This window comes from Rhincodon typus, chromosome 7 (genome assembly GCF_021869965.1).
Source record: "Rhincodon typus isolate 14 chromosome 7, sRhiTyp1.1, whole genome shotgun sequence".
Taxonomy (NCBI): Eukaryota; Metazoa; Chordata; class Chondrichthyes; order Orectolobiformes; family Rhincodontidae; genus Rhincodon; species Rhincodon typus.
The window spans coordinates 34,147,351-34,163,460 of record NC_063338.1 but is presented as its reverse complement, the minus strand read 5'-3'; the positions used below and the strand labels follow the sequence as shown (position 1 = coordinate 34,163,460).

Sequence of the window (16,110 nt, the reverse complement as noted above, 5' to 3'; positions counted from 1 at the left end):
AGGAAAATAAATCCTCTCTGGTACAGAATCAATATGTTTTCTAAATACTGTCAGTGATCTTGTTCTTTTCCTTACTTTCTCATTACCCAAACTTGGTTAGTGCACCAATTAAAACAATATAGAAGGTAATTTGAGACATATATGCCAAGTGTTTGTAACTATTGACCTGTAGCTAGATGTGATGTTTGAATTATAGAATCCTTACAGTGCAGAAAAAGCCATTCAGCCAATTGAGTTTGCACCAACTCTCTGAAGAGCTTCCCATCCAGATACAACCCCAAACCTATCCCAGCCCCACATTTACACATTCTTCGAGACTACGGGGTAACTTTTAGCATGACCAATCCACACAACTTTGGACGGTAGGATGAAATCAAGGCACCCAGTAGCAACCCACACAGACGCTGGGAGAATGACCAAACTCCACACAGATAGACAGCCAAGGCTGGAATCGAGCCCAGGTCCCTGGTGCTGTGAGGCAGCAGTGCTAACCACCGAGCCACTGTGCCAACAATGTTATGAGTTTTGGTCCAAAACAGACTGGTTAAGAAGACTTAGGGGCTAGTCTTCAATGTCAAACTATTTGTTATACATTAGTATTAAATAGTATTATGTATAAGAATCATTGATGTACAAGGTTCTGACTTATTAGGGAAGGATTAGATGTACATCTTTGTATGTACCTGCCTATGTAAGCTCTGTTTCTTACAGAGTGTGTCACCCTGATTTACTTTAGATTGTTTCTTCTAGTCTGTCCTGACTCAATCCACATTACCCTATTTATACTCTGTGATGTGCAGCTCCATGCCATCATTGCAAGCTTGCTCCAGGGTCCTGAAGAGTTTCCCACAACACCCATGCCCAAGCTTTTCTCCTCTTCTTAAACGGTGATTAACAATTGCATACATTCGCAAATGAGTTTTACCTAGATTAATTATTTTATGACAATTACTGTACAAGTTTTCCTACATCTACTATCCTGCCCAAATCTTTAAGTTGATTCATCTGTTTCAATAGGTAATAGGAAAGTCTATGACAAAATATAGACATAATTAATGGAAATTGATGATCCTGCATTTTCTTTACTGGCTGTTGTTAGATCAAAGATTCAGTAGATCTGGCAGAAGGGACTTGTGTTCATGTATGTGCAAGAATGTATAGGAAATTGATTTGGTTTGTCTTAAAGTGTGTTCCTTCTGGTCTGTTCTAACTCTGTGTACACTGTCCCATTTGACTCTGTGACATACAGCTCCATGACATCATTGCAAGGTTGCTCCCAGGTCCTAAAACCCCTATACAATACTAACTGAAATTTTTAAAAGCAAGTTAAATTTTATTACAGAGCATCTTAATTTAGTTATGCCAATGAAAGAAGGTAGTCTACTAATGACAGACATCTGAATGTTACGTGGACTGTTTAAACCTTACAACAGCAAAAACTAAGGCTCATACGTTCATTCACTTTTGAGCCATTTGTGAATTTCCTTCACGTTCTGCCTTCTGTATGTAGCCTGTGCATTATAAAAGCAAGAGCAAGCCATTCAGTCTCTTGAACCTGTGTTGCCATTCAGCGAGATAATAACTGATCTGTATCCTATTCTTACCCACCTCCCTTGTCTCCATATCCCTCAATGCCTTTGACGAATTGATCTCAGGTATAAAAATATTAATTGAGCTGGCATTATCTTCTTTTTGGTGGAGAGAAATCCATCCTTGTACTTTGCACAAAGAAATGTACCATAAATGCTCTTCTGAATAACATCAATCTGATTTTTATTGTCAGGTCCCTGTGTCCTACATGCCTTCATTGGCAAAAAAAATTCATTCAATCTACCATTTCAATTCTTTTCAAGATTCTAAAAGGTTCCATTAACTTTCCCCATAACCTTCTCTATTTCATTTGGTACAAGCTTTATTAATGTATAACATCTCAGTCTTATCCCAACATCTAAGATAATATCAGATGAATTTGAACCAAAAACAGAAATTGTTGGAAAACCTCGGCAGCTCTGGCAGCATTTGTGGCGAGATAAAGTTTTTACAGCAATTTCTGTTCTAGTTTCTGATTTCCAGCATCCACAGTTCTTTCAGCTTTTATCAGATGAATTTGTAGTGCCAATATATCTTTCCTGAGGTCCTGTTCCCCGAGCTGTACACCATATTGCAGATGTGTTGAACCAAGGTATTGCATAGCTGTAGAAAATCTTTCTTCTTGCTGTATTCTAGTAATCTAACTATAAAAACTAACAGTCAGTTACTTTTTTGATTTTTCCTTTGTACCTAACTACTACATTTTAATGATCTATTTATATGAGCCACTAAATCTCTTTGGACCTCCACTGTTCTTACATTATCACAATCTGAAAAAAAGTTTGTAATATCTCTTCTATGGAATTCCTTGCCCAGTGGAGTAGTTGACGCTACTTCAGTAAACGTTTTTAATGATAAGGTAGATTTTTTTTGAACAATAAAGGAATTAAGGGATACAGTGAGAACGCGGGTAAGTGGATCTGAGTCCACGAAAAGATCAGCCATGATCTTATTGAATGGCGGAGCAGGCTCAAAGGGCCGGATGGCCTACTCCTGCTCCTAGTTCTTATGTTTTTATGTTCTTTTATTCCAAAATGGAGGTCCTCAGACTTATCCAACTGTTCCAGTTATGTCCAATTAAAGAGTGCCAAAAAATTTCAAAAATTGTGTTTGATCTACATGTTGTTAATAAACTTGACTATAGCACTCTCGGTTGTAATGCCTAAGGCAATAAAAAATATGTTGGTGATTTAGATCCAAGCACAGACCCTTGCTTCAAATTATCATCCAATATCACTACATTCCCATGTTTCTCAAAGGTACTAATCTCTCAAATAGATCAGTATTATTCAATTCTCTGAGCTTCGATCTTAGCTAAAAGACTTGTATGTAGAACCTTATCAAATGCCTTTTGGAAGCCCCATATAAATTGAACCCATTGCCATTTCACTGTTACTAGGTTATTACTTACTCAAAAAAATTAAGTTTGGTAACCTGAATCACCCTTTATAAACCCATGGTTGGCTTCTCTCTGATTAGGCAAGATTTGTCTCGAATGTTCAATTACTTTGTATCCAAATGTAGATTACAATATTTCTCTCACAAGAAATGCCAGATTAACTGGTCTATAATTTCATGGTTTATCTCTCTTACCTTTTTTAAATTGTGGAATTTTGCAATCTTCCAATCTCTAGGAACGATTCCTGAATCAGAAGAGCGTTGGAAAATTATGGATAAACTATCTGTTACGTCCTTTAAAATGGATAAAGTCAGGTTTTGGGAGCTGTCAATCTTTTTAGTGCCATAATGATCTCTAACACTATTTGCATTAACTTTTGTGAGTTCCAGTTACTGATACATTTCAGTCCAGGCAAATTAATAATGCAGCATTTCCCTCAGTTGTGAAGTTTACCGCAAAGCAATTATTCAGCACTCCTATTCATTGATTATTTTAATTTGCAATAGGATGCGTAATTTTAAGGGGCCTGTATTGAACATTCTGTCTTTAAACATAATTGTATTTATAGTTAATCTTGAATTTTCTTGTTTCAGTTGGTAATCCTTTTTTTCACTTCCTTTGCTATTCTTAACACCTCAAGTTCTTTGGATCTGAAATATTCTTTAACTGTTTCCTCTTTCCTTGAGATTTACCTCTCACTTTCTTGTCAGTTATGACTGCTTCATTTGCCTTTTAGGGGAATGTACTACCACTGCATTTAATTAAATTGCTTTTTGTACACTTCCTGCTACTATTTGTATTTTTCAGAAGAGTTTTGTCTAGTTAGTTGGTGTCTTTCTTAACCTATTCAAGTAATCTGCACCAAAATCTAAATTCCTAGTAACTGTGTCATGTTTTGTCTTGTCAAACTAACATTCATTTCATTTGAATTACGATCGCTATTAGATGAATACTCCCTTAATGTCATATAAATAACCAAATCTGGCTCATGACTCATTACTAAATCTAATATACGTTAGATTTTTGTTTTAAAACAAGTTCTGTTCTATCTAAGATAACAAGGTGTAGAGCTGGATGAACACAGCAGGCCAAGCAGCATCAGAGGAGCAGGAAGGCTGACGTTTCGGGCCTAGACCCTTCTCCAGACCCTTCTCCAGCATCTGCAGTTCCTACTATCTCTGTTCTGACTAAAATCACTTATGGCCTATTGTGTCATACTTTTTACATTTGTTTCTGTGATGTGGGTATTATTGGCAAAGCCAGCATTTATTGCTCATCCTAATTTGCTCTTGCTAAGATTAACAACAAGTTTTGTCTTTGAAAAGAACCCATTATCTTTCATATCAAAAAGATTTGTAAATTACACATTGTAGCTGTCATTTCTCTAATGGTATCTTGTGATTTGTCAGTATCCAGTCGTGTGCTATGTTATTTTGTCAGTTTCATGTTTTTGTCCCATACCAAAACAAAAAAGTATTTTTACATTTACATTTATTTATAGTGTACAATATTTCCTGGAAATGGGCCAATTTGTTCCCAAGCCTGTACTGTCAGCTGAAAACTCACAGTCAGCAGTGAAGGAATGGTGCTGAATATTTTTCATGCTCACAGCTGCCCACAGATCCTTCAAACAGCATTTCATGATTATTGGGATTCATTTTTAGTCCACCACCTTCTCCATGGAATTTGTGATGTGTGTGCTCAAGGTAAACACTAATGGGTCTCTTCAAACAGTCACGATAAAGAAACCTCACTCGGACACTTAAAGAGAAATTAGCTTGGGAGTTTCTGGAGGCACGAGGCAGACTTAGACCTATTCCCCAGGTGCTGACAGCACCATTGGCCAGGTAGCCTGCATTGTGATTCTTTAAAAAGGGAATAATACTCAGACAGTAAGACAGCCCAGTAAAAGCCTTATTTAAAGGGCCAAGCACCCTGGCTGGCAGTCAAGTAAAATTTATTGAACTTCTGACATTGGAAAGTGTGTGATAGTCCTCCGACGTGTTTTTGGATGTTTTGTTTTGTTTTATTGGAGAGTATTTTCATACAGCAGATGGCAGATGACTCTGTGATCAATCACATAAAGGCAGCAGAAGGCATGAGGGCAACTACAGCCTTCTGCCAACCAATGCAGCCAGCATCTCAATGTGCATGCCAATTCAACATTCCCCTGTCTGCTACCCTGTGGAGGTGCATATCTGAGGCCACTGAAGCAGCACTTGCTTGCAACTTTCCCTTACAACGTAATTGTAGGTAAAACATCCATGACTTCTGGCATGGCTGCAACCACTTCCTCCCGATGATTTACCATGTGCTAATCCCAACTCTGTACTATCCTTCAAAACATGCGCATTGCCAATATTTGAGCTGGTTGCTCACTCAGATTAAGAGATGGGAGTCTTCTCTCTCTCACCCTTGCTCTCTCATTCCTTGCGTGTCTGAAATCAGAAAATTAGGAAAATGATCGGGTAGAATCCGAGGCTCATCCACAGCATGTCAGAAGCAACACAAGGCAGGAAGATAGCGGACTCTGTAATATTCTCAGCACTATTAATTCTGCAGACATGGCCATAGCTGAACTAATCATGCATGTAACATCTAAAAGGCTCAGGAAACAGAGGTGGTTTTGTTCCCTGTCAGGTTTGATCTGCTCCCATCTGCTGTGTGCTACATTTGTCCTGGAGAAGACAGTACACTTTGACAGTGGCTGTATAAAACCGTGTTTGATGAGGTGCCTTGATGCCCTGTTCCATGAATGTTTGGTCTTTTGCATAGCCGTTTGCTCACAGGCAGCTCTAGGCACATCTTTTGTTTCTTTGTTTTTTGTCTTGCCAAGCTTTTTTTTTCATTTGGACCTGGAAGACGATCTGTTCTGCTAATCAACCTCTCCTGGCTTTCACTCTATTGCAGATCTTTTGTCTTTGTGCTACCCATGCCTGTCTCAAAACTTATTGCATTTCTACCCTGCCCCTTTCTGATGAAAGGCTATTCACTTCCAGCATTAACTTTCTTCTCTCCGTAGATGCTGCTAAAATCTGCTGCGTGTTTCTAGCATTTTCTGTTTTCATTTCAGATTTCCAGCATCTGCAATATTCTGCTTTTTTGAAAGGAATTCTTTCATTGAAAACAGAATTTATTAACGTATCTGGAATTTCCTAGTGGAAGGAACTGAGACAGCTTCTGTTTTTCTTATTTCCTTACAACAATGAACTTATTGCTTGTGAAAATACTGTCGCCAAATGAACCAGGAAACTCGCCCACCCATCTTTGTGTAGTTAAAACTATTTTATCTCCAGGAATTTTCAGTTCTTCACAGCTCAAGTCATTAACTGGGCATGTGGTGTGATGTTTTTACACTTTTGAAGATGTATAACTTGACGACTCTCAGTTTCTAACTGGGCCCAATACATGTCTAAAGTTTGAGTTCTTGGTGCCAGAACACCCGCAGGAATATTTGCCTCCTGTGGAAATAAAATATGTTTCAATGGGGGTGTAGAGGGATGGTGTTTGGGAAAGGCCAGGCTACATTACAGTTTACATCCAATTTTAATCTACAACTTCTGAAAACTCAGCAGAAATGTAGTGCTTATTATCTTTACAATGTTCTAGTCTTTTGCCTCTTAAGTACATTTTGTTACGCCCTGGTATTTGGTTTCTAATTTCAGAAAACTTTGCACTATTTACAACTGTTTTGTTGATATAACTTGGCAATGACCACTTAGAATAAAGGCTACATTGCATCCATATTAAAGACAGAATCTCGATTCATTTTCAGGCCATTAAAAAGTATTGTGCATGATATATAGTGGTAAGAATATGTAGGCTTTAAAAAATGTAAAGTCAGTTTAAAAACACTTACTTATGTAGTATGTTGTTCATGTCATCTTTGTTCAATGTGAGCATGAATAATTTATTGTTAATTGATACTGTTTTCCTCATGATGTATATGATATTACAACATAGGCAATTAGTTTTCATTAGTAGATTATTTATCTTTTATTCAAACAAATTAGTATTGCAAATCCATATCCAAAACCATTCCATAACATCAACCTTAGACTGGTGGCAGATGCAGGGAAACTGCTTTCTCTTTGGGCTGATTGGTTTTATCATTAAGTTGATATATTAATCATCGCAATAAAAAAAATTCAAAATTCGGAAATAGGTTTGTTATTATAAAATCAAGCCTGAATTACTAAAAGTGGAAAGTGCAGTATACTTTAATATATTTAAGCACTGAAATGTATTTAATTTAATGTAAAATTTGAGAGCCAAAGATACCTTTGAACTAAGAGCAGGTAACCAGAACTACACAATGTACCCCCTCTCTAATGCAGTCCTCAACGCAAGACCAGTTGAGACTAGTTTATAACATGCTCCTTTCAAAAGTGCCAAGCTATAGCCAGAGTAAAAAACAAACAAAATGAAGACTATTCAAATAATTTAAAGTTAATTTCTCCTGGCAACATAAATGTGAATACACATGCACTGTAGTTCATTGTTGAAGAATGTTGAAAAACATAAGTAATTTTGAACTGCTTATATTTACTCCTCACCTCTGCCTTTGCGAGATGTGGATGTTCTGAAGTTATTACTTTTGCAGCAGTTGACTTTTCAGTTGGCTTCCAGCCATGCCAGTAATTCTTCTCAATAATAAATGACTGTGTAGAATAATGGTAGTGGCTCAGTCATGGCTGAGTCATCATCATCATATTCAGCTTGCTTGGATGACTTTGTTGTTTAGATCTCTTATATTGGCCAGTATTGAGGTTGTTGACTTGCTCGCTGAGCTGGCTTGTTCTCTTTCAGACATTTCGTCACTATGCTAGGTGCCATCATCAGTGGAGCCTCCGATAAAGTAATGTTATTCTACTCCACTTGGAATTTATACTATCTGGTCCATTATGGTGAGTAGTGGCATTTCCAGTTTTGATCTGTATGGTTTGCATATGGGGTCCAATTCTATGTGTTTGTTGATTGCATTATAGGTGGAGAACCATGCCTCTAGGAATTCCCGTACATATGTTTGGCTCGGGCTACTATGGTTACCTTGTCCCAGTTAAACTGATGGCCTTCATTGTCTGAGTGTACTGATATTAAGGAGAGTTTGTCATGCCATTTTGCTGCTAGCTGAGGCTCATGTATTCTGATGGCTAGTTTCCTTCCTGTCTGTCCAATGTAATGTTTTATGGCAGTCGTTTCATGGTATTTTGTAAACCATGTTTAATCTGCATGTTGTGGGAATGGCCAGTGTTAACAACAACAGGAGGACACAGTGCGCCTTAACACACTGACCACACTGCCATATATCAAAAACATATCAAAGTTGACAACAAGATTCCTAAGATCACTAGAAATCATGGTGGCCCACAAGCCCACTTCCACTCCACGACAAACACTTACAAAGATTATAGACTCCATTCCCACAACATGCAGAACCAACATGATTTACAAAATACCATGCAATGACTGCCATAAAACATTACATCGGACGGACAGGAAGGAAAGTAGCCATCAGAATACATGAACATCAGCTAGCAGCAAAACAGCACGACGAACTCTCCTTAATACCTGTATGCTCAGACAATGAAGGCCATCAGTTTCACTGGGACAAGGTAACCATAGTAGCCCAAGCCAAACATAGACGCGCACGGGAATTCCTATAGGCATGGTTCTCCACTCGTAATGCAAGCAACAAACATATAGAATTGGACCCCATATACAAACCCATACAGATCAAAACCGGAAATGACAGTACTCACCATAACGAACCAAACAGTATAAATTCCAAGTGGAGTAGAATAACATCGCTTCATCGGAGGCTCCACTGGTGATGTCACTTAGCATGGTGACGAAACGTCTGAACGAGATCAAGCCAGCTCGGCGAGTAAGTCAACAACCTCACCCACACCCCGAGCTACAGATCTTTGCCAAAACTTTGATTGGCCAGTATTTACTCCACTGTCATTGTTTTGTTGGTAGCTGCTTTGCTGTTGATATCCAGCTATGCATTGATCTCACCAGTATCTAACTTAGCTCCAAGTACGCACTTGGCATTGTCTATATCATGAGCATTAAATCCGTCAGATTCCAGAACTCTTTCTATCAAATATTTCTTCTTCAGTGGAACCTGTGAATTGTTCCACTTGGTTATTCTTGATTTCCATCTTGAATGGAGTACCCAAAGCATGACTCCTGGAGTTCTTTTGATGAGTTCTTCATGCCAGGCACAACTGATTATGTAGATTTCCTTGATTATGATAAGTTTCTTCAGGCACATTGTTACAATGTTGTTACAACACAACATATTTCTTGATTTCCAGTGGTTACTTTTTGTCAAGGTGCTGAATTTTGATGTTGTGTTTTTTTTGGTAGATAGGCACGTTTGTAGTTTACATCATATATTGCAAGCTTTCGGGGATGGGTATGCATGATAGTTGTCAAGCAGCAAGGTGGCTTCCTTCAATAGTTTGTTCTGCATAGGATGTTTTATAGTATTTGAAATGAGGCCATGGTAGAATCAGTCTTTGAAATATGATGAAGTCACCAAGGTATTGGCACTACTTGAAGATTGACATGGCTGTGAATTTAGATTTACATTTTGGTCCATTCAGGCTTAGAAGTTTGGCCACCTTCATCCATCTCCATTGGCATGCTTCTTGATTATTCTTCATCTTTAAGCCACCCATAAGAATTGATTCAGTGACCCCATTCTTTGACGTGTATACCTGCATAGTACTAGTCAGAGATTCTGCAGAATGCTCATGGGAGATGGTCCTAATGAGAGTGCTGTAATGCTAATGGGAATAATTAAGAAACTGCTCAAAATCTGAGAGATTACAAAATGGCATGTAAGGAGCCCACTATGCATACTCTAGCATGTGTGCATCACATGGAGTCGTTCCAGTCATATCAGACTACTCCAGAAATAATCACTCGTCATTGTCGGCACTCAAACCACTTGTAACCATAACCTACCTGGCAATACGGAGCCCGCTTTTGTGACACTTACCTCAAAGGTCAGTCGTTTTCAATTCCTTAGAGGGGAAGCTTCTCAAAGCAATAATTTAGGACAAAATTAGTGATCAGTTGGATCATTGCAGGTAATTAAGGAAAAGTAGCATAGATTTGTTAAGGTCAAATTGTGTTTCACTAATTTGCCAGAAATTATTGGAGGGATACGTAAGAGTGAGTGTTAATGAGGTTAATGCTGTTGATATGGTGTATGTAGACTTTCAAAAGATATTTTTACAGTGCTGGACAAATAAATGGGACAGTGGCAACATGGATATGAAATTGGTTGAATGACAGGAAACAGTAGCGTTAATGGAATATTTTACGATTGAAGAAAGTTTGTGTTGGAGTTTCTGAGAAGTTGGAAGTTGGAATTCTTGCTGTTTTGATATTTATGAAGAACTTAAACCTTCTCTATACAGGGAACAAATTGAAAGTGTGCTGGTGATGTACAGAATGGTAAAATTATCACCTGGGTGCAGAACAGTGTAGAACTTCAAAATGATATAACCCAGTTGTCGGAATAGGTGAACATGTGTCAGATGAATTTTAATGCAAAATGGAGTGATTTATTTTGGCTGGAAGGACATGGAGACACAAGATAAAATAACAGGTAGAATTCAAAAGAGAAGCAGAGGCACCTAAGTGCATATTTCCATAAGACATTAAGGATGGGAGGACAGGTTGAGAGAGCAGTTGATTAAGCATACAGTGTTGTAGGCTTTATTCTTGGGAGCGTGGAGGTTGTTTTATACTTGAATAAAGTTGTTTCTGCCTCGTGGAACATTTTGGCAAATTACAGTCAACAAAGGTTTGGAAAGATATGAAAAGCCATTAGCAACAGTACAAAATAAATCATGAGAACTTATGGTTCCAGAGATGAAAAATGTCAGATAAGTACATTGGAGAAGAGAAAGTTGAGAGCAGGTCTGATGAGAGGTACTGAAAATCATGAGAGTAGACAGATTAGATGGGGAAAATAAACTGTTCCTACTGTACATGGGTCAAGAACAGGAGGGTACTGATTGAAGGTAATTGACAGTCGGGGAAATAGAGACATGAGGAGAAATATTTTCATGCAGTTAGTGGTTCTGATTTAGGGTGCACTGCCTGAGAGAATGTTAGAAGCACATTCAAGCAAGGAGGAGTTGGATTAATATCTGTAAAGGAAGAATGTACAGGGTCACAGGGAGAAGTCACAGCTTTGGGAGTCGGTCCATTGCTTTTCGAACAGCCAGGTAAGACGAGGTGGAACATATGACCTCCTTGTGTGCCATGACTGTTCTGTGATTCCATGTTAATGGTAAATACTACCTTGGTTTTGCAGTCAGCATCAAAGGTATGGTGTTCACTATGTTGATAGTTGCCAACAGAGCTTTAGCAGCCTCTGGTTTCGAGTTTTGTGGGGTTGAATTTTTAAAATTTCAATTAAGACCAAATGGAAATAAGACAGGAAAAAAATATGGCTGCTGAGTGGCTCATCCTGGTGTTCTGCCTTTGATTCGTTCCCTGGTAATTTTCACGAGGAAGGGTGCACCACAGCCCATCACACATGTTAAGGAAGCAATTGACAGCATTGTGGGCCCAGTGAGAGTCCTGTTTGATACATTTTATCTTGATATTCAATGAGTTTAATAGCTATGGAGTTTTACATCAGCTGGCTAGATATATGAACCATGGAGTGGAGGTGGGTAAAATTATTCAGGCTGCTTTACTATTCGTTGTGAAATGCTGTGCCTGAGCTGTGTCTTTGTTCGTTAAGGTCAAAGATCACACAACACCAGGTTATAGTTCAACAGGTTTTTTTGAAGACACAAGATTTCAGAGTCTCGTTTCTTCTTCAGGTGTCAGGTATCTTCAAATAAACCTGTTAGACTATAACCTAGTGTCGTGTGATCTTTGACCTTGTCCACCCCGGTCTGATACCGCCATCTCCACATCATTTGTTCATTAAGATAAGTCAGGATAGTGCTGTAATTGAAAAATGGAATTAACCATTAAACAGTCTGTTCTCCATACTGTAGAACTTCAAACAGCAAGCTGTCAACCTAAAAGATCATTATTTCAAATATGAAAAAGACTTTGGATGACTTTAAAAAAAGGTATAGATCTTCATTTAATAGATAATAATACAATCATGAGGGTAACCTAGTGTTGTAACAATGTGTAAATGTTTCATCTTTTCACCTCAGATATCTGCTGAAATAACAAAAATTAAGTTACTTTTTGAGGTTTTTTTGCGCTGTTGCATGCAATCTGGCTCCCTAATTGTTTGACAGATGCTTGACTTTGTTTATGCTGTTGGTTTTGAAGTTTATTTACTTGGGGCATTTTATGAGCTGTTCAAAGGATTCCAGTTATTGCAATAGGGCTGGTAAAATTCTGTTTATCAAGTAAACAATGGGTGATTGAATGCTGAGGGAGATAATGGTTTATGGGCGAGGGAGGTAGGATGGGGATTAGGGTCATTTAAATTGATCAGAGAGTTTATATTTTTGTACATAGGGAGCCATCCTAATACAGCTCCAGCTCCGTTGCTAATTCTATTTGAAGACCTGGAATTGGGTTGATGGAATTAGTCTGGCCTCCTGGTTCCCACCTCTGATCTAAAGACTCAACCCTAATGGTTCTCCAGGGTATTCCTGCCGTCTAGATTACACTGATAAGATCTATATTTACCTGAATCCTGTATTGTGTCCTTAGTTAGGATTCTACTGAACATTATATCAACATAATGTTGATTCTGAATTAAAAATGAATGAAAAGTGCATCAGGGGATGTTAGTACATTAAATTGCACTTAACTGCTTTTGCCTTACCTTTAGTCTTGCTGACAGGAATGGAGAAGATGTCCTTTTTGGATTGCAGCAAAATTATGAAGAATTCATTTATAAACTAATTTACAATGTCAACATTTTATATCTCACAGTTAATGTCTCCATCATAGTAATCATGAGAAAACCTCCCTCTAAATGGGAAATAAATTGAATCAAAAATTCTTATTAGAATTAATCATAACCAATATAATGAATAATCTTTGAAATCTTTTTCTATTCTTTTGTTCTTTGTTCTAAACTTATTCATTATTAATACATACATTTGTCTCTTTCATAAAAGTATTGCATATTAAAGCACTGATACAAACTGAAATAGCTCCACAAAGGCTGGTATCCTGTCACCCTTTATTTACACATGCACAGTATTTGACACTGGTCTGCCTTCCTCAGAACCAGCTGTCAGAGTGAACAGAACCTCTGACACCATTCTCATCTGTCAGCCAGGGCTCCCTGATTGGACCAGGTTAACAGCCCCAGTCAGGGAACTCATATTCTCTGGGGTCCACCTAGCTGATCTTGTTCCAATCAGGACACAAACAAGACTTCTTTCCTATCTGAATGTTAATTGAAGTTAAGTCTTTAAAGTCCTGATACAGAAAGACAAAACCCAAAGACAGATTTCCAGCACCCTGACACAAATCAGCATCATCAAGACTGGTATGAAATTGCTTGATCTGCAGTCATTAGGATTAACGAACAAACTCTATGGGCTGAAATTTAACCATGGAGGCAGGTAATGGAAGTCAGGAACTTTCATGCCTCCGAAGCCTTCATCTGGCAAGGAGTGGGGGTGTGGAGAAAACAATGATCAGCCCACTTTAGCTCATTTCTATTTGTGGTACTTGTGTGGCTAAATAATTTTGCTTAAAGGATTACAAAATACAACAAGTTAAGTTTAAGGACACCCTTTACTAATGAGGAGCAGTGCTGCCTGAGGCTCACAATGAAAATCCAGGTCTCTGTTGCCTCAGGCTCTGCCCCTTCAAGCTGTGAGACATTAAGACTCTCTCACTATATATTGCATATCCTGCCCTCGCCCTTTGACAGCTGTCAGTGGCTATTTGCAGTTTTCCGCCTGAATTTGGCAGCTGTTGTAATTTGCTAAGCCACTGACAAAGACACTCTAGCAAAGATAGACTTGTATCCCTATTGTTAGTATTCTTTCTGTAATTTTAGTAGTATTTTAATTTTTTGAAAAATTTGAGATAGCGTGAATATTGCTGACAATTTTTGGTTTTGACAGAATTAACTAATAACTTATTGACTAAACTTGAAATCCAACTACCCAAACACGTAGTGATAAGTTTGTGCATGAAAATTTGGCCTAATCTTAATATACTTTTTAGTTAGGAAGTACATCTAAAACTCAAGTTTTTTCTCAATGTTAAAGAGGTAATTTGTAGTCCTGAATTCAACAAACACCTGAATTCAACATGATCGTGTCTGAATATTCTTTAATCTCACTTTGTCCTCAATTTATAATTTCAGACTAAAACCTTTTAGTTTTAATTGAACAACTGTACTGTGTGCTAATATCTTTATAGCTACATTGCTATATTGTTTATTTTTGTTTCAGATAAGACTTGGATGCATTCACCTGAAGCTCTCTCAAAACATTTTATACCATACACCGTAAAGGTATGTAATGATCCATAATGACACAGGAAAGAATAATGAGTGTTTTATGAAGGAAGATCTGTCACTGATTTTTGATAGAATATGTAAATATTATGTTAAAATAAATGAATTTACTTTGAAGTTGTACTGTTTACGTTAACATTGGCTCCTGGCTGAACACGCTAGATTTTGAAAAAAGTGTCCTTTTAGTTCATTAATTTAACCTGTTATGAAATATTAAGGAATTATTACATTTGATATATAGCAGCTATTGGATGAATTCAACTTAGTACTTTGCACTTTAAGAAAGGAAGGCCCAAACGTGACTTGATGCTCTGGACATTTGCTAACATTTTTATACACTCTTCAATGTTGAGCAACATTAGGGTGACATGCAAGCAATCAAAATATTTCACCAAATCAAAATAATGCTTTACCCAACAAAGATTTCAGTAAAAGCATGGAGTATTTGTGTAGTGGCACAATGTTTATCGATACAGTTGAACATATATATAGATTTCTTATTTTGACTGTTTCAATAGATTAGGTTCTGCTTAATAGCTGAATTCATTCCAGGGTTTTATTTCATAGCCATTCACCCCTGGGTAAGGAAGTTCTGGTTTGATAATTTGCAAAGAGATAGAACACGAATAGAAGGGACGAGGGGAAATACCATAATTCTGTTTAGGTTTCTATTTTAAAAATGTCTGGACTAAATTAACACACCTTTTCATCCAGTTTATGAGACTTCACTGTGCAAAATTGGCTGCTACATTTGCCTGTATCACTGCACTTGAAGAAACTGTTATATTGGTTATAAGATGTTACGGTCTATCCTCCAGATATGATAAAATGCTGCATTTCTCATACATTTCTCAGTTCAATTTCTCCTCCTGCTCTGACATTCTAGCGTCTACTTTAAAGAATATTCTGTCCTTACTTTTTAACCTATCAAGGCTTCAATTGGGTCTATGTTATGAGAAACTCAAGGAATCAGAGAAAAGAAAAGAGAGGAGTCTATAGATTTTCAATATTCTTACTTTCTCCATTTCATTTAATGGCAAAGATTAGTCAACAGATGTGTTTTCATTGGCTTTCTTTTTTAATTACCTTGGATTTCATTATTAGTTTAGTCTCTAACATTTAAGACATCTACCTAAACAAAATTGGGTGACATAATTCTATTCTCAACACTTAATCCTTGTGTTTCATTATGACTTTGTTGCTTATTCATGCCTTTTGAAAATATTTGTGTACCATTCAGACTGTGCATCTTTGTAATATTCTATATCCTATATTGTATTATAAGGGAAAAGGACATTAGTCTCCATTGTATTGATTATTGTGATTACAGATCAACGTAATGTGAATTGACATTGCCATTTAACACTCTTGCATCAAAGATGTGATTCTATTGTTTGCTGTAGAGAGTAACTTCACCCTGCCTGTCTTCAAAAACTGATCATTACGTTTAATCAACAAAAATAGAAGTTGCTGGAGAAATTTGTTCTGATGAAGGAACCCAAAATATTGACTTTGCTTTCTCTCCGCACAGAGACGCTACCAGACCTGCTGAGTTTCTGCAACAGTTTCTGATTTGTATCAGATTTCCAGCATCTGCAGTCCTTTTTATTTGTTACATTTAATCATTGCG

The 16,110-nt window shown here is 37.5% G+C and overlaps 1 protein-coding gene across 4 annotated transcripts in view; it reads left to right on the top strand.

Annotated features, from left to right (window-relative positions):
* gulp1a (GULP PTB domain containing engulfment adaptor 1a) overlaps positions 1-16,110 on the top strand; it is a 336,837-nt gene that overhangs the window by 185,909 nt on the left and 134,818 nt on the right. For all 4 annotated transcript variants that reach the window (XM_048599477.1, XM_048599478.1, XM_048599480.1 and 1 more), the window contains one exon: positions 14,416-14,477. In XM_048599477.1, the coding sequence (XP_048455434.1) occupies positions 14,416-14,477 (62 nt within the window). The remainder of the gene's footprint in view (positions 1-14,415; positions 14,478-16,110) is intronic.